We start from the raw sequence: 19,825 nt of genomic DNA on the forward strand, positions 1-19,825 counted from the left end.
GTGTCGCCTCCCTTTGGCCCTCCACTTTCGCTGCTAAGACAGAGGAATAAGGCCTTTCCAACCACTACTAGCAAGTGATTATAGGGACCTGTAAGGGAAGAGCAGCAGAAACTGTAATATTAAAAAAGAGTGAAGATACAGAATAAGGGGCTGCTGTGCCAGTCCAGGAAGTTCTGAAAAATGACAACAGTGGCCTGGGTCACTTGTCATCTTTCATCAAGGTCTCAGGATCTCTGATTAAAAAAAAAAAAAAATGAAAAGAAACAAGGAAAATGAATAGCATAGCCCTGCATTTCTTTATTTTTAGGATTTTTTTTAATGTGGGCCATTTAAAAAATCTTCATTCAGTTTGTTACAACACTGCTTCTCTTTTATGGTTTTGTTTTTTGTTCACAAGTCATGTGGGATCTAAGCTCCCCAACGAGGGATTGAATTTGCACCCCTGCACTGCAAGGTGGTCTTCACCATTGGACCACCAGGGAAGTCCCTAGCCTTTGTTTTTAATGCTAATCATTTTTCTCCGTGGCATTTTTCAATCCTTATTATGTATGAAAATCCAGGAATTCTTGTATCACATTATATTTTTGTAATGTTTAGTCCTTATTCTCAAATTGGTTATTTTAGCTGTTTGAGCTTGGACCCAAATATAGCCAAATCTCTCAAAGGAATACTTTAAAATGAGCATAGAAGAGTATTGTTTTCCCATCAAATCTACTGGAAACAATCACAGCTAGTTTAAAAATGATTTTAACTTTTATCTTAAAAATACCTATTCACAGTAGCAGATTACATAACAAAGATACTCAGGAGATGAAATTTCATTAACTTTTATGCCTTAAGGCCTTTCTAAATGCAAATACTTTTTCACAGACTAGCCACTCTGTCAACCCTTTACAGCTTGCTACATATACTTGTAGCAGAACACTTAAAATATTATACAGAAGGTAATTTTGTAAGGGCTTCCCTGGTAGCTCGACTGTGAACAATCTGCCTGCAATGCAGGAGACCTGGGTTCCATCCCTGGGTTGGGAGGATCTCCTGGAGAAGAAAATGGCAACCCACTCCAGTATTCTTGCCTGGAAAATGCCAGGGATAGAGGAGTCTTGCAGGCTGCAATCCATATGGGTCACAAAGAGTCAGACACGACTGAGCAACTAAATAACGACAACTTTCAAAGTCAGTTGGTGGTTTTGTGGGAAACCAGACAGTGTTCTTGCCTGGAGAATCCCAGGGACGGGGGAGCCTGGTGGGCTGCCATCTATGGGGTCACATAGAGTCGGACACGACTAAAGCGACTTAGCAGCAGCAGCAGACATACTTTAACAATACAAAACAGCAAAATTTAGTTCACATGGGTCGTGACAGGGCTTCCCAGATGGCTCTAGTAGTAAAGAACCCACCTGCCAATGCAGAAGACATAAGTGACATAGGTTCAAACCCTAGGTCAGGAAGATGCCCTGGAGGAGAGCATAGCAACCCTCTTTAGTATTCTTGCTTGGAGAATCCCATGGACAGAGGAGCCTGGTGGGTTATAGTCCATGGGGTCACAAGGAGTCAGACATGACTGCAGCAACTTGGCACCGGTGCACACATGTGTCATGACAAGTAATCTTTTTCTATTTATTCCAATATATTACTTCTTAGTTACTCTATTATTGTTGTTGAGTCTCTGTCAAGTCAGACTTTTTTATGACACTATGGACAGTGACCTGCCAAGCTCCTCTGTCCATGGAAATCTTTAGGCAAGAATACTGAAGTGGATAGCCATTCCCTTCTCCAGGTTGTATCTTCCTTTCTCCAGGATGTCTTCCCCACCCAGGGATCAAACCCAGGTCTCCTGCACAAAAGGCAGATTTTCAAGTGAGGAGCAGTCACAAAACCACAAGATTAAAGGGACCAGAGAGGCTCATTAAGATTAAGAGACTGGACTACCTAAGACCCTGCACACACCCTAATCTTGTCAGCAAGCCCATCCTTTTGAAACTTTGCAGAAGAAAGAACTCAAGACTTCCTTGCATTGATCCTTATTACATACCCCTGCTTGACTTGGCCAAAAGCGAAGAGGAAGCCTCAAGGAGCCTCTTGATGAGGGTGAAAGAGGAGAGTGGAAAAGCTAGCTTAAAACTCAACATTCAAAAAACAAAGATCATGGCATCTGGTCCCATCACTTCATGGCAAATAGAAGGGGAAAAACTAGAAACAGTGACAGGTTTTATTTTCTTGGTCTCCAAAATCACTGCAGACAGTGACTGCAGCCATGAAATTAAAAGACATTTGCTCCTGGGAAGAAAAGCTATGACAAACCTAGACAACTACCCTTTCCAGTACTCTTGCCTGGAGAATTCCATGGACAGAGGAGCCTGGTAGGCTACAGTCCATGGGGTCTCAAAGAGTCAGATACAACTGAACAACTAACTTCATACTTCATTTTTGTTGTTCACCCCAGGCTTCCCTGTTCTTCACTGTCTCGCAGTGTTTGCTCAAACTCATGTCCACTGAGTCGATGATGCCATCCAACCATCTTATCCTCTGTCACCCCCATCTCCTCCTGCCCTCAATCTTTCCCAGCATCAGGATCTTTTCCATTGAGTCGACTCTTCGCATCAGGTGGCCAAAGTACTGGGGCTTCAGCTTAATCAGTCTTTCCGATGAATATTCAGAATTGATTTCCTTTAGGATGAACTGGTTTGATCTCCTTGCTGTCCAAGGGACTCTCAAAAGTCTTCTCCAACACTATGGTTCGAAAGCATTAATTCTTCAGCCCGAAGCCATTTTTTATGGTCCAACGTCCCAATCTGTACGTGACTACTGGAAAGATCATTGCTTTGACTACATGGGCCTTTGCTGTACACCTAAAACTAACACAACTTTGTGTATCAACTATACTTCAAAAAAAAAAAAAGGAATATAAACTTATGCATAGTATTTGAAGTAAAGTAGATTTTAAAAGTCAGCTAAAATGCAGGGATTTTACATGTGTGTGGTAGAAAGGTGCTTCTCTTCACAAGCCTTGTAGAGCTATTTGACTTTGCAATCTATCTGAAGGAGTAAAAGGAATAAAAATTAAACTAAAAAACTAACAGCAAAAGGTTTTTCGGTTTGGTGTTTAAAGTCTGAGGAAATTGAGTGCAAAGCCAGCTCAGGAACTCAGTTTCCTGCCAGTGATATCACTTCTCTGTAACTTAGTCTCAAAAGCTGACCAAAAGGAGCACATTGTTTGGAAAATTAAAAGGGTCCTGTAGGCATTCAGAAGGTTATGGTTACTTACTAATTGTTTGACCCCTCATGAACTTTTGTCCACTTTGAATTGGATTTGCATTTATCTACTTTGGTGTTCACTGAGTTTGAATTTACACCCGTTTTGGGGAGAGAGAGAAGATAGGACCTAATTCCACCCGCCATAGTAATCAGATCAACATTGGAAGGAAAATCAAGTCCTAAGTCTAGTTCAGGAGGGATGTACCACACAAATCCTGTATAGGCAAGTTTGATATATAAACTGGAACCAAGAAAGGTCCAGGCACTCAGAACACTGATATCATTGACTTCCCTGGTGGCTCAGATGGTAAAGCGTCTGTCTACAATGCAGGAGACCCGGGTTTGAGCCCTGGGTTGGGAAGATCCCCTGGAGAAGGAAATGGCAATCCACTCCAGTACTATTGCCTGGAAAATCCCATGGACAGAGAAGCCTGGTAGGCTACAGTTTGTGGGGTCGCAAAGAGTCGGACACGACTGAGCAACTACACTTCACAGTAAGAACCAAAGGGTAGCATGAACATTTAGTCTGTGTTCTACCTGGAAACTGAAACACAATGAAGAGGCATTAAATTTAGTCTGCTTATTTCATAACTTTGTCTGTAACCAAGCTCTTATGAAAGATATTGGAGTATTGTTTTTGTGGTAGCTGAATAGCCATAGTGGTTTCCCTGTATTCTACATCTCACTTCTGCCATTCATCCTCTAGTGACAGTAATCTTACAGGTTACATGATCTTTTTTCCCCTCTTCAAAAACTTTCAATAGCTTTTCATACAATGCAGGATAAAAACCAAACTGCTTAAACTCATATGGTATCTCCTTTGCCTCTCCTTTCTGTTTGTCCATCCCTGTTTCCTTTAGACCTTGATCATAAAGATGAGACCATTAGACATTAATAACTTAGCTCATTAATAATTTAGCTCCTGATTTCTGCTTTACTAAATATATGTAACACCTTACTGAATCTATTGATTGCTTTCTTGGAGGAGGAGTAAGAACGAAGAATTGAGTTGTTAACAAATGACTGACCCTCTCTCCCTAGCTTCCTCTTTAGTAAATTTGCAGGTGGATCTTTCAAGCGCAAGTGGATCACACAGGCAAAAGAACACCCAACCACAGGTGGACCACGGGAGCAAGACAATGTTCCGAGGAAGAGACATCAGCAGGTTTGCATGCAGTGGAAAGATGATGAAGAATCTGAGCTTCTGCCTTAATGATTAACTAAGACTGTTTCTCCTTGTTCCATTTAAAAATTGTCATGACTGAGCAGGATCATCAGAGTTGGTCTCTGGACATAAGTTCACCATCTCCTCAGATTGCTGACTTTTCTTCTTTATCAAAGCTTGCCCTTCGATTTATTAGCTGTTGAGCAGCAAGCGGCCAAGCTTGCACACAGTTATAAAATGTAATTTGTTGTTTGTTTAGTCGTTCAGTTGTGTCTGACTCTTTGCGACCCCTTGGACTATAGCCCACTAGGTTCCTCTGTTTGTGGGGTTTCCCACGCAAGAATACTGGAGTGGGTTGCCATTTCTTCCTCCAGGGGATCTTCCCAACCCAGGGATTGAACCTGCATCTCCTGCATTGCAGGCCAATTCTTTACGGCTGAACCACTGGGGAAGCCTCATACTATGTAATACTTAATTGCCATCAAAAGATCCCAGCCTATCTTTTCAGAACCTTTCTTTTTCTGTTACTCTTGGGATTTTTAACACTCTCCATGATTCGAATTCCCATCTTTCCCGTCTTTGGTCATAGACAGAAAATGGACTTATCATGCATATTTGATGTTTACATTCTATAATCCTTCAGGTTTCAACTCAGACATGACTGCTTCATGACACCTTTTCCAAACTCTAAAGTTCTGAGCAATTCTGAGGTGGGAAATAGTGGAATTCTGGCTTAACAGAGGTGAAGGTGCCAACAGATGGGTATTGGCCAACATTATTCAGACACAGCTTGTAAATTATCTTCCACAAATGTATCTTGGACAATCCATAAATCACTGAAATTGTTTTCCCTGTCAGTCTGTTCAAGGGCGGACTTTCCATCCTGGCTTCTTTATTACCTTCCAGCCAATCTGTTCAGCCGATGAAAAGAAAACAAAACTGGGCTGTTCCCAGACTTTGCAGTTTTTCTCCCCTGCCTATTAAATTTGTTACATAAATTTCATTTTTGCTTTAATTCCATGCTCTCATATACATGTAACTCCTAATGTGTTAACTAATCAGACTCTTTTATAGTCTTCCCAGCCAGACCTATAAGGCCAACTCAACAAGATTCGACATTATAAATCCTGACCTAGACTTGGACCAGAAACAAAACACTACAAGGTTTCTTGTGCTGTTCTATTTGCCTCGAAACCACAGAGGAAAGCAATCATCACAACCCAGTCAATCTTCTCTCAGACTCATCTTCCCACAGAAAGGAGCTCCTGTATCATCCTTGTGTAAACTAGTCCACATCTGGTCCATCTCTCTCAGACTGGGAGCGTCATGCTCGCGGAGTCTTCTCCTTCTGCTCTGTAGATATATATATATATTTTATATAATGAATCTCTGTGGGGTCACACGGAGTCGGACACGACTGAAGCGACTTAGCAGCAGCAGCAACAGTGTATATGCTTCCATGCTACTCTCTCCATTCATATAGATACTGACACTTCCTTTCAGATATTCATGTCCCACTGGACATATTTCAGTTTGGGCAAATAAAAAATGATTTTTTCAAGTGTGGGTTTTTTTCCCCCCACTTAGTGTAATCACCCCCAGTTCAGTTCAGTTCAGTTCAGTCGCTCAGTCATGTCCGAATCTTTGCAACCCCATGGACTGAGGCACACCAGGCTTCCCTGTCCATCACCAACTCCCAGAGCTTACTCAAACTCATGTCCATCGAGTCAGTGATGCCTTCCAACCATCTCATCAACTGTCGTCCCCTTCTCCTCCTGCCCTCAATCTTTCCCAGCATCAGCATCTTTTCAAGTGAGTCAGTTCTTTGCATCAGGTGGCCGTAGTATTGGAGTTTCAGCTTCAGTATCACTCCTTCCAATGAATATTCAAGACTGATTTCCTTTAGGATTGACTGGTTTGACTGGTAAACACCCTAGAAAACCCAAATTAAGCTCTCTCTCTCTCTCTCTCTCTCTCTCTCTCTCTCTATATATATATATATATATATATATATATATATATATATATATAAATTAAGCTATAGAGTTTGGATAATGAAGCTTCATAGGCAAGCTTCATATTTATGCCATTTAGACTGAGAAATGGGTGGCAGAGATTCTTCACTACTTAAAATGACAGGAAAGACCTAGAGAACAATAATGTAAAAGTCGTATTTCCTAACTACTCTATTATTCATTGTTTTTAATCTAAGTACAGTTTAGAGTTCTCCTGAAGAGATGAAGTGATTATCACTCATTTCATCACCACCATTCCACATCCAGTCCCCCATCCCTTTTCAGGCTTTCATCACTTTTAACTAGGATTTTTGCAATGTATGCTCCTGTCTGGATTGAAGACCTGCTTTTTCACACTTCAGCTAAGACCTTAGACTTTTATCAGTGTCTTTCTAAACACTGAGCACATGGAATTTTTCTCCTAAAAGACTTTCATGACTGTCTTCAAGTTCAGTGTAGGGCTTACTGAGTACCAGGCTTAGCAATGTAATGTTTTTCTTCTTCAGCTTATGCTCACCCTTCTTTTTATAATATATAATTCATACTAAACTAATGTGCAGTAAAAGGAAGAAATGATAGAAAGTGAACAATTGAAAAATAAGCAAGGGGAACAAGGAGAAGGGAGAACTGGTTAACTTACTTACATATACATATATATATATATATATAGACATTTTAACTTGAGAGCTTCCAGACTTACATCCTCCTGCCCAGACCCTGAATCCCCAGATTAGCAAATTCAACAATCTCTGGCCATTTCCATTGGCTTATTTTATAAACACTACAAAGTGTAAAGGTCCAATATGGAATTTTTTTTTTTTTTTTTTTACAAATTGAGGATTCCCTCACTCACGAGGAAAATGATTTTTCTCATTGGCACATCTGAATCTTCCTTGTATTAGACCTTATCTCAGATTAACTTGGTTTATATTTACCATCAGCTGCCTTTCCCCCATCTTAGAAATCCCTGAATTTAATTTCCCCCTAAATGAGGTCTCCACTAGTCTTCCACATCCTCAAAGACAGGTACACCTTCCACACATTGGCTCAGGTCACTGATGCAGAACTTAATTTTCCCTTACAAAGTTTCCCTACCCAATCCATCAGCAAGTCCTGTCCCCAGAATATCTTTTTGACTGCAGCACTGCTCAGGGATGTAGACTTTGGGGAGAGATCAGTTAGCTTCATCGAACCCACATTTAAAGTTTGGAAGATGGGTACTGAAGTTTGAAAGGCAAGAATTCTGAAAGTGGATCTTTCTCCAGGGGATCTTCCTGACCCGGGATTGAACCAGGGTCTCCTGCATTGCAGGCAGATTCTTTACCATCTATGCCAGCAGAGAAACCTGTGAGGATAGTTAAAAGGAGTGAAACAAAATTGAGACCAGTGGTGAAAGTGATTGAGCTGATGAGCAAATGTCTTAGACTGAGTAAAGAAGTGAAGCCAAAAAGCTGCTAATGGCTTGTGACAAAATGGGAGGAGGACAGGGGTGGGAGACTCCATGTGGCTAAGGACAGGGCAAGGGGAGAGGGAAAGTGAGGCAGATAGAGCTCTTTAGAACAAGATCCTTACAGGCAGGGTTTCGTTCAAGATCTCCTTGTACCTGAGGACATTTTAACTTCTTTAAGGCTGTAGCATCCTGAAGGTTGAAAGGATCTAGAGTACTTTATGGAATATTTGACACTGAAGAGATTCATTTGGCAGTGCAAAACAAGGCCCCCTTGGGTGTTATTAACAATTCATGCATTTAACAATTTCCAGAGGCAGTGTCTTAAATGACTCAGAATAAAGTAGATCACCAGCAGATTATACTTACTTAGAACATTTTCCCTCCTGGCTCAGTGAGCGTTCCAAGAAAGGGCTTAATGAGGTGGTGCATTAATCAGCCACCCCTGGGTCTGTATTGCTCCCTGAAATGGAGCTAATTGACTAATAAACAAATTTTCTAAAATATTCCTTATCTTTATACAGGATGTATTAAGATGGATCACATGTCTCCAGCTGTTTACCTCAACCAAAGAATATTTATTGATGAAATAAAGCTACATGAGGGGTGACTTAGCAATAACACAGCAGGCTGAGTGGCAAAAGGACAAATCAGAATATAATTCTCAGCAGCATCATAGGAGGCAAGTGAAAATAAATTGTCAAAAGTAGGAGTAACAAATGCATGTGTATAATAACTTACAAATCTTGTCATTTCTAAATGGTTTATTTGATTTTCACAACTATCATCAGTGGTGTTATTATCCCTTATTTTATAAATGAGAAACTGTGTTTGAAAGAGTTCGGTAACTTTCCTAAAGTCACTGGCAAGTAGTTTTTCCCCAAATCTACTTCATTTCCTAAATTTTCCAATAACAGGACATTCTGGAGGTAGTGTGTTATGTGGACAGGATAGCAATGCAACAGCAGGATGGTGCCCTGGGAAGGACTCCAAGCAGTTAGTGCTCCAAAGATTGGAGAGGTACACATTTGCCAAGCTAGAACACTTGAGTGGGTTGCCATTTCCTCCTCCAGGAGATCTTCCTGACCCAGGGATCAAACCCACGTCTCTTGGATTGGCAGGGGGATTCTTTACCACTGAGCCACCAGACAAGCTTTAGGTGCCAATAGGAGAATGCATTTCTACCATGGCTCCACCAGGTGGCAGTGAAGGTCACCACTAGAAGCAAGTGTTGTCACTATAGAGATAGGACTTGCAAGCAGTCAAAGCAGGAACGAGGAAAGAGGCAAAACAATGCTATTCTTTTAGAGTTACAAAAGCACGCATGTGCATATGTGTGCATGCCTCCATGTGCATGCATGTATTGGCAGGGCAGAGGAACTAAAAAATGAATGGAACTGTTACTGCATTCTGTTCAGTTTCCCATACTGTTCGTGGGTAGAAGAATGAAAGAAGGACCTTGATATTTGCACTTCAGTACTTTACTGTGCCTTCTTAGCCCATGCCTGCAATCCCACCCCTGGACTTTGAATGTCCAGTGAGGTATTACATGATGTCTCAAATTATCACTGTCATTTAGCATAAAAGTGAATGTTCTCCTGAGAGGAAGGGTGTGTGAATTCAGTGCATTAACAGCTCTGGCTGTGCCTATACGAGTGTCTTTCTCCACAAGTGTACACACCTGTTTGCTGCTAGGGAAACTTGCAGTGTCCTCTGGGATAAGGAATTGGCTAGGTGAAGGAATCCAAGGTGTCTCTGGTGCTTTCCTGTTCAGCAGTAATCAGCATCACTTCAGGTTAATTGCAAATTTTTTTTACCACTGGATAAAGAAGAGTTCTCAACAAGAGCATCCGATAGCAGAAAATAGATGCATCTGGAAATGAAGAGTTAGAATCTATCTTTCCCACAGAATGATGTTTAGATGCCATCCTAACCCTTCTGAAAGTTAGGAAAAAATTTTCCATATGTCTGTGAATATCTACCAACCCTGAGGACACCTCCACTCCATTAATAAAACCAGATTTCGGGGGTTGGGAGGGATGTTCAAGAAGTAGAGGATATATATATATATATATATATATATATGTATATGGCTGATTCATGTAGTTGTACAGCAGAACCCAACACAACATTATAAAGCAATTATCCTACAATGAAAAATAAAAAGGAACTTCTAAGCTATGACTACTATACTTCAGCAGATGAGACATTAAATTACAGAGAATTTAAACCACTTATAAATGTAATGTTTTCCCTATAAACCACTTATAAATGTAATGTGAATCACTTATAAATGTAAATTATTTTAGTGTGCTAATTTTAAATTGCGTTGCAAGCAGGAACCAAAGAAGGAATGTTTAACATATTACAAGAAAAAATATGTGTACTATAGTAACTGTTACTACTAACAACTAGTGGCCATGTCTGTTTATAATTACATTTCTCTTGCTGGGTCTATAGGCTTATCTCAAATTTAACATAAACAAAAGTTTTAGTAATTTGATTTGTTACAGCTAAATAAAATACAATGGTTAAAAAAAAAAAAAAAGGTCCCCATCAATTAGAAGAGTGTTGTACTCCGGGAGACTCTTTCTCCATCGGGGGCAGCTGCTTTTCTTCTGGCACTGATGGTAGATCAGGTGCTTTCTGCCCGCACCTTGAAACAGTGAAGCGAGTCATGCGAAGTGCTTCCTCATACCCTGGGAGGGTGTCCAGGGAGGAGGGCAGCTGGCCCAGGGAGCTGGGGGAGTGAGCCACAGCCAGGATCCTTCGAGCCGCAGGGCCGAACACTGACTGCAGGGCTAGGCAGGAAAGAACCGGAGTTCAGGTGCATGCAGCATCTTCAGAAACCAGAGACTTACAGCACATGCAGTTGTCCTTGATTTCTATTATTTTATGAAAAGGGTGTCTAGCCTCTGTCCCTTTTCTTTATTTACTCATTGGCTGCACTGGGTCTTTATTGTTGCCCACAGGTTTTCTCCAGTTGTGGTGAAGAGGGGCTACTCTCTAGTTGGTGTGTGGGTTTCTCATTGCGGTGGATTAGCTTATTTCAGAGCACAGGCTCAGTAGCTGAGGAGGACGGGATTAGTCGTCCCACAGCATGTAGGATCTTCCTGGACCAGGAACTGAATGCAGGAACGTGCCTCCTGCATTGGCAGGCAGATTCTTTACCACTGAATCCCCAGGGAAGCCCAATCCCCCTTCATTTTAAACAAGTGTCAAAACTCATCATCACTCTTGGCAACAGATGTTATAAAAGTCCTGTGAAGCTTGCGTAGAAACCAACTTCCCTCTTTGCTTTCTCAAATAATCTAAAATGTGTCCTCACATCTCATAACCCCTTTCTTTCCCCTTTACGAATTTAAAACCCTTTATGCCAACCCACTGAAGTTGCAGATCCCTTAGAAGTAATTGTTTTTGCCTATTAATGTTTCCCCATGGACTGACAGCGAGAAAAGAAGCAGGAAAAGGCAAACAATATGCTATAGAGCTCTCTTTTTTTCAAAATAAATATCACAGGATATTGCCACCTGCTGTTCTGCCCAGTAGGTCACTCTCCAATATTAGTAAAGAATATAATCCAAAGAAGAGAACAGAGGGAAATAAAGGAAAGTGTCTTATAACTATCAAGTGTTGGGCCTAATATTTAACAGATTAAGACCTGGTGAATAAAGAATTGAAATACTTTCTCTACAGTTAAGAGAAAATATAAGTTTGGTTTTCACAAAATCTAAGATGCTTTCAAAACAGGGATATGTGCAGTGCTTAAAATGGTTTTATCAAAGTAATTGTTTATAAAATTGGAAATTTCTTCTATAAGACATTTCCAATATCATCTCTAACATTTCATTTCTTCCTTCTTTCCATCATCAGACCAAAAGTACAAGCATCCGTGAGAGGCAAGGTCACCACACCATCAGGCGTCTGGAAATTAAAGCTGCCCCAAGATTTAGAATCTTTAATACTATTCCCTCTTGGTACAGTGGGCTTCCCTGGTGGCTCAGCTGGTAGAGAATCCACCTGCAATGCGGGAGACTTGGGTTTGATCCCTGGGTTGGGAAGATCCCCTGGAGAAGAGAAAGGTTATCCACGCCAGTATTCTTGCCTGGAGAATTCCATGGACTGTATAGTCCATGGGATCGCAAAGAGTCAGATACAATTGAGTGACTTTTTATTTCTTGGCACAATGGAAAAGAATCAACCTGACAATGCAGGGAACAAGGGTTCCATTCCTGGTCCCCGAAGATTTCTCATGTCGGAGCAACTAAAGCCCTGTATCACAACTGCTGAACCTTGCTTGCTCTAGAGCCCGTGCTCCCCAACCAGAGAAGCCATCCCCGTGCGAAGCCCTCCCACCGAAACCAGGAAGCAGCCCTTCCCCGGGGCAGCTAGAGAAAGCCCGTATGCAGCAACGAAGACCCAGCGCAAGCAAAAATAATACATGAATAAGTAAATAAATCTAACACTGTTTGATCAATGTTTTTACACCTTCGCACGAGGTGTTCTTTTAAACCTGGCTTCACTTCCCGTGTTACACGGGAAGTCCGTATACTCACAAGTGACCGTGCTCTGGAGGGTGCTGTCACGGTCAAAAGCGATGACCGTCACTTCATAGGGTGCCCGGCCCTCCTCTCCCCCATTTTGCTGGCGACCCAGACAGCAGCGGAAGCACACAGAAGTCAGGCCGCACAGGAGAAGCAGTGCCCCGATGACCACCAGCAACCTGCAAGGGCCCCACGGAGTAGTGAGAGCTCTGTGCTCCTTGTTTTGCTTTGTTTTTTTAAACCAGTTTGCATAATCAACGTCTGCATTTTAATTCTTGCTTGAATGGTTTTTAGAATGCTTTTTAGATTTCAGTTCCCAGGCTTTCCTGTCATATATACACTTCCTTATTTTGTCAGCGAGACTGTCAGTTCACTTGAACAGTTCATGAGACATTTAAATGCGTTTTGGAGGCGCAGATTTTTACTGAAGCAGTCTCCTTTCTGTGGCTATTTCTAGAGTTGACCCTGAGAAAACACACAACAATCTGTTGATGTTGGCCCAGGAGATGGTATTGAAATAGGAAATCCTGCTATATTGTCACATAGGTTAGTGATGAGGAAAAGAGGCTTTACTCTGTGAGATGTTAGGTAAGTAGGCTCGATATCTCAGATTTTTTCCATTCTGTTGCCAATATATTTAAAAATGAAAAAAAAAAAAAAACCTTAAAAAGTAATACCCCTGAGAAAAGCTTCCTTTTAAATGTCTTTTTGGGTAACATAGCTGAAACTTACCATATATACCAGAGATGTACCCAGTCTGTGGTCAGGCAGCTATGGAGAAAGAATAATAATTTTATTTTGCAATAAAAATATAATCAATACCTGTTATACTTTCAGAATCAGAAATATGAGTTACAAAAATGTATGATACCTTTATAATCAAAGCATTACAGGTTATGTTAACTTCAATGTAACCAGCTAAATCAGTCATGAAATGGGATGCCTTTAGTAGTGGTTTATTCATGCGTGCATGCTATTGCTTCAGTTGTGTCTGACTTTTTTGCAACCCTATGGACTGTAGCCTGCCAGGCTTCTCTGTCCATGGGATTCTGCAAGCAAGAACACTGAAGTGGGTTGCCATGCCCTCCCCCAGGGGATCTTCCTGACCCAGGGAGTGAACCTGAGTCTCTTACATCTCCTGCTTTGGCAGGCAGGTTCTTACCACTAGTGCCACCTGGGAAGCCCAGAAGTGGTTTATACCATCATGTAAACCACTATAAGACAGACTAAACTAGTTATCACTAAAGTAATGTTGATGGAACATGTAACCACAATCATTGTAAACAGTTTTGATGACGATTATCAAGAAAGAACTTGCAGAGTAAGCTTACAAAGGGTAAAAATGAATGTGACAGTTAAGGTTTGTGTATATTTGAAGTCAATAGCTTAAACATAAAGAATATTTCAATTATAAGCATGAACATTTATAATTTGTTTTACAAGCAGTTGCAAAAAGGGGGACCATATAGATAAATAATACAGTCCTACTATATAGCACAGGGAACTATATTCAATGACCTGTAATAATCTATAATGGAAAAGAATATGAAAAAGAATATATATATATATATAACTTAACCCTTTTGCTGTACCCTAGAAACTAACACAATATTATAAATCAACTATATTTTGATAAAAAATAAAAAGCAGAAACAAAGGGGAAAAAAAGAAAAAGGAGGGTCACAATAAAACCATAAAAACGCCCACTATAAAAAGGGCTTTAAATTTTCACAAAACTGATAAGCATATCCACTGAGGCCAAACAAGAAGGGGAGGGGGGGAATGTAAAAACCAACTCCATCATGATGAAAGCTAATTAAATATTCTGAATGAACTACAGTAATTATCAATTTTCTCTACCAGATGAAGAAAATATGGATTGCGTGGGACAAGAAGTGGGATAAGTTTGTAAGTGGGAAGAGGAGGGGAAGGAAAACATTTGTTACTGAAGATAATTATTAATGCATTTAATAATCCTTTCTGCTATAGTGATCTGTTGAAATCTATTGCAATCTACTTCTCTATCCTCTCTGCACAGTTGTAGACCATGTAGTTTGTTTCATCAATGAACAGTGTCTCTAAGTGTCCTCATATTTCTCATTCGTTCAAAGCCCCTTCCACTTCTACAGTGTTATGATTCTGATTCTATTAAAAGTAGCCCTCCTGCAGCGGTAGGTGTGTAAAACCTCAAAGAGCATGTGACAAGTAATGAAGGCCATTGCCATTCCTCCTGGGTTTAACAGACTTGGCTGTTGGGAAACTCTTTCCGTGGCTAAATATGTATTTTTCTTCAGCCTAAGTAAGTCTTTTATTCAAACTGTCCCTGCTTCCTTAAAACAGTTTATCTCCAAGAGGAATGAATCTCTTCCCCTTTTTATCTTGGTGTCCTGTGTCTACGTGAGACCTAATTGTAACAGATTTAGATGGAGGGATAACCACCTCAAAGTGAGAGCTAAGTGACACCTGCAATAAATGTTGTTGTCACTGTGGTTGTTGTTTAGTCTCTAAGTTTTGTCTGACTCTGTTGACATCGCATGGACTGTAGCCCACCAGGCTCCTCTGTCTGTGGGATTTCCCAGGCAAGAATACTGGAGTGGGCTGCCATTTCCTTCTCCAGGGGATCTTCCTGGCTCAGGGGTTGAGCTTGCACGTCTCTTGCATCTTCTGTGTTGGCAGGCGGATTCTTCACTGCTGAGCCACCAGGAAAGTCCAATAAATACTAACGTGCCCTAAAAAATAGGAAATGTTCTGCATATCTGAAATGGTGGTTCTACTCTGGCAATGACCCAAGTTTATCTGTCTGAGTCTAGTGAATTCTGTCTGTCCCAGTGAGTCACTGAGAAGCATGGGAAAGAAAATCTTTCACAAATCTCCGTGACTGTATAAACTGAGATTAAGTTTTGATAGGAAGATTGGCCTTGGGGAAAAATGCTGTCAGCAGTATTATTTTGAGTGTTTAGGATGACAGGAATGCTTGTTTGTTTTTGGAGAACCCGTCTGTGAGATTAGTGGGTGGAGGCCCATTTAAGTAGAATTAGGGAAATCACAGCTATCTCATGACATTTGACCCTGTTTGGGGTGTTGATGTTTTTGTCTGTCTCGCCTTCCTTCCACTGAGCATTCTCAGATACTTACTGTTCAGGACTGACACAGTTCTCCTCACATCTTGCCCGAGGAAGCTGTAGGAAGGGAAATAATCTCAGACAGGGAAATAGTCTCATTTGCTCTGCTCAGCAGCCTATGTGTCACCCTTTTGACTCTGCCATCAGGTGAGTGGGTGAGAGTGAAGCAAATACAAGGAAAAGGTCATAGGGTCAATCGTGGTTAGGACTGTTTTCATCTCTCCTATGCCTGATCTTTATTAAATTCAAAGTGGGAAAACCTACAAGAGCAAATGTCTACTCTGATCTGGTTCTTCTATTTTTTCGTGGTGGTGAGGGAGCATCCCTGACTTTGTGAATGAGATGCAGTGTTTACACCAATTTGTTCATCTTAGAAACTTTCTCATCTGTCCCCCAGACAGATCCTTCAAATTCTGTCTCATTTACAAGTTGAATTCCACCCCAGTGCTCTTTTTTAATTTCCTCTGTACATCAATAACTCACTGGCAGTACTTCAATCTAAAATTAAAAGTTAAAAAAAAGCAACTCAGTGACTTAGTGGTGGTGATTCTGTATTTAATTCTGTGTAGTACTATTTATAATCTGAGTAAAGCATTTTGAAAACATGACTTAAGATTAAGCTAGATATGTCATTCCGCTTGTTCAGAGGGAAAATATTAAAACAAAAGCAAAAACTCACCATACAAGAGAAGGAGGGGAGAAGGGAGTGGAAGAACTATTTATTGAATAGCTGCTCTGTGCCAGCCAGATTGCTAAGAATTTTTAAGATTTCATAACATTTCAGCACAATAACCATGCCAGTGGGGACTTTACTTTGAAATGTTAAGGGTCTAAGGCATAGAAATTTAAGTGACATGACAACTGCACATACCTATAGATTTGGCCAGAATTCCAAACCAAATTCTATCATATGTTCATGTTGAATGAATTACTAGAACCAGAGACAGATCTGCTCTAACTCCTTGACATTGCTGCCAGATCCCTTCTCCTCCCAGGAAAGAAATCTTCCACTGCCTCTTCTAGGTATGTTTCAGTTCACTTTCTCCTTCTAAGACTCTCTAGGTAAATTTTTGTTCTAAAAACTGTTTCACTCTTCCAGTAACTTGGATGATTTGATATTACAGGAAATCAACAATAAATGCCACAAAATTTCTCTAAGGAGATGGAAATTTGTACTTATTGAGAATTGGGAGCAAGGGACAAGCAGACTCGTGGCATCGGGTGAAAAGGACTTGTAAAGGGACTAACAGCTGACTTTTGCAAAAAACACTTGAGATGTTCACTAAAGATGACAAAGTATGGGTTTCCTCCACCCATCCACGGGACTTTGTTTTGCTTTCTTTACTAAAGGAAAATAAAAATAAAAAAGCCTAAGGTGGTTAGTAGATAAAACATCCCTTTTCAAGCCTGTTGCAAATAGAGAAGAAATGAGAAAAGAAATTTGGAAGGGAAGGACAGAAGAGAAGAGGAAGCAAAAAGAAAATACAAGAGAAAGATATGGTTTCAGGCACTCAATTAACTGGTATAGAGGAAGCAAATAGACAGCAACCTTCCTGTTAGGAGCTATACAGAAATTGGAAACCAACCCATTTCATCATTTGCTTTTCTTCTTAGTAGATTTCATAACTGAATAAACTTCTCTCTGACAATGGTCTGGAATCCCTCAGTCCAATGACCCTTTCTCAGTTGAGTTACTTAGAATCTCCTGCTTCTCAATGGAGAGAAATAAAAGGTCCAAATTACTTTTAAAGAGTTTTCTTTCTCTTATCTCTGACCGGGAGGCACCTAAACTGCTAGAGTGGTATTAAGGCTGATGTGGGACATACCATTTAGGAGAATTATGTCCTTAGTTTTAATAATTTACTTGAGAACATTTTTTCTTTTTTTGGCCACATGAGTGACTTACTTGTTGGACCTTAATTCCCCCACCAGGGATTGAACCTTGCCCCCTGCAGTGGAAACATGGTGTCCTAACCCCTGGACCACCAGGAAAGTCTCAATAATCTACTTGAGATTTTGAGGGCTAGTAAGATGCTAAAAGAGAGAAATACACATAACAGACACTTCTAAATTGCCTTCGCTATCCTACTCGTATATATGTCCTTCTTTTCATTGATGTCATTCGTCACAGGTCACTAAGGGAACATTCCAGTTAATTCTTTTTCCCTACTACCCCTTTGGTTCGAAAGTACATGTCTTTCCTCCTCATTCATTCCCCCCCCGCCCCCCAGGTTTTCTGAAAGTTGGCTTTATCTGAGAAACAAACAAAAGTCTCATTCCTGCATTTTCACGACTCACCTGGATGAAATACACCAGGGCAGAGGCCATCAGGGCTGGGGACTGCAGTCCCATCTGGCTGGACTCTTACTTCTCCAGATCAAGCACTGGGCATCCGGCTTCTCCCTTCTGTGCTCCGGGCCATGTCTGACTTTTTGACCTAGAGGACTTAAGGAGAGAAACTTCTCTCAGCAATAAGCTGGTTTTTCCCTCCTCTGTCTCTTTCTCTCCTCTCACTCTCTGTAGTTGTTATTTTCTGTAATTTTTCTCTCCCCTTTCATCCTAGCTTCTTTCTCTACTTCTGCCCCTGAGTTTAAGGTCTCTACATTTCCTTCCCTGCCCCTCCTTTTCTTCCATTCTACTTTTAGATCTTTCTAGATGCCTTGAAGTTTTTTCCACACTGCCTCCGAAAGGACAACTCTCAGGAAGGACACTTAAGTCCTGTGAATTAGGTATTTTTCTAGGCAGTGGTGAGATACTGGGCTTGAAGGAGGATCAAAGAGAGACCAGATAAAATCTCTTTTCCATCAGAAAAGGAGTAATATTCTTGGCCCTTCACCCAAGCACTCTAGGATGACTGTTGCTGGTTGAAAATCACCCTGCCAACCTCCATTCACACCGGCTCTCAATGTGATTAGCCCTCCTCTCTTGCTCTTGGAAACCACCGCCCTTCACTATGTTGATAATCAACTCTCCTGGTTCTGGGTCATTTATTCCTAGACACTGGAGTAGGGCTGAGAGGTTGCCAAATGAACTGGAAAGCTATAGCATCTTTGGAAAAGCAAGTTTGGAAATTAGAATTTCTGGATGCTGTCCTTGAAGTTGCCCTCCACACTGACCTCAGTTCTCATTGAAATAGTGAAAAATCAAACAGACGTTTCTAAAACAAGACTCAAGATCTCTCTCTCATATAATCTAAAGTCAGAGCCAAAATAAGTACCCATGGAAAGGACATAGAATATTTATAGAGATACACCTCTCTAGGGACAAATGAATGCTGTATAAATGATGTGTGCTTAAGCCAGTAATCTTTCAATACAAAATATTCAGAATTTTTTAAAAAAGAAATTATTTAATAGGAAAATTGGACATTTGTTTACAGGGATCTATCTCATAAAAATTGAGAGAGAGGAAAAACAACCTTTCTAATTCTGGAAATCTGATTTTACTGAGTTATTGAGAGAAGACCATTGGGGGCAGTTGGTTCTAAAGGCCCTCAAACAGCGTAACAATGTGATATGAGAATGGAGAATATAAACTCAATTTTCTTTTTCTTAGCCAAGGAATTCAAATAGAGAAAAAGTTGGTACAATACTGATGATCCAAAATCATTCATTTTCAGAAATAAATGAGCACTATGTCATTTTAAAAAAATATAACAGTATGTTCCAAATTTCAGCAGAAGAGGGGCCAGGTAGGAGGCATTTTACAGGACAAAGTTGGCAGAATCTTGGCCCTTCACTAAATTATCATATAATTTCTCAGTCCTCAATTTTCCGATTCATGAACTAGGAATGGAATGCCCCATGAGACCTGCCCTCGATGTTGTTTCATAGAGAAAATACAATCAGAGACATGAAGGCATTTTGATTAGAGTATTTCTATTCAGAGTGTGATGTAGCATCGTTAAACTTGCTCTTCTCTTACTCTTGTCAAAGAGACAGTGGGGCATCATGGCTAAGACTCCAGCTACATTGTCTGTGGGGTGAAATACTTGGTCACTTATTAGCTGTGGGATCTTGAGCAAGATATTACATCTCTCTGTTGGCTCAGTTTCATCCTATATAAAATGGATAATAGTAATAATAATAATAATCGTTGTTATTGTTCATTGTTCAGTCACTAAGTCGTGTCTAACTCTTTGTGACTCCATGAACTGCAGCACACTAGGCTTCCCTACCCTTTACTATCTCTCGGAGTTGCTCAAACTCACGTCCATTGAGTTGGTGATGCCATCCAACCATCTCATTCTCTGCTGCCCTCTTCTCCTCCTGCCC

At 40.7% G+C, this 19,825-nt stretch overlaps 1 protein-coding gene across 2 annotated transcripts; it reads right to left on the bottom strand.

Annotated features, from left to right (window-relative positions):
• Nucleotides 1-8,442: 8,442 nt before the first annotated feature.
• TMEM52B (transmembrane protein 52B) lies at nt 8,443-18,540 on the bottom strand. Of its 2 annotated transcripts, XM_042247543.2 has the most exons (6): nt 18,436-18,540; nt 17,850-17,996; nt 15,565-15,608; nt 13,162-13,200; nt 12,442-12,608; nt 8,443-10,686 (listed from the first exon to the last, which is right to left on the bottom strand). In XM_042247543.2, the coding sequence occupies exons 2-6, from the start codon at nt 17,901-17,903 to the stop codon at nt 10,442-10,444; spliced, it is 549 nt and encodes a 182-aa protein (XP_042103477.1). In that variant the 5' UTR covers nt 17,904-17,996; nt 18,436-18,540; the 3' UTR covers nt 8,443-10,441. The 2 variants fall into 2 exon arrangements, with proteins under 2 accessions (XP_042103477.1, XP_027823675.1); XM_027967874.2 differs by having other exon boundaries at nt 17,850-18,460.
• Nucleotides 18,541-19,825: the final 1,285 nt, after the last annotated feature.

The sequence above is a fragment of the Ovis aries genome, chromosome 3, assembly GCF_016772045.2.
Source record: "Ovis aries strain OAR_USU_Benz2616 breed Rambouillet chromosome 3, ARS-UI_Ramb_v3.0, whole genome shotgun sequence".
NCBI classification, from domain to species: Eukaryota; Metazoa; Chordata; class Mammalia; order Artiodactyla; family Bovidae; genus Ovis; species Ovis aries.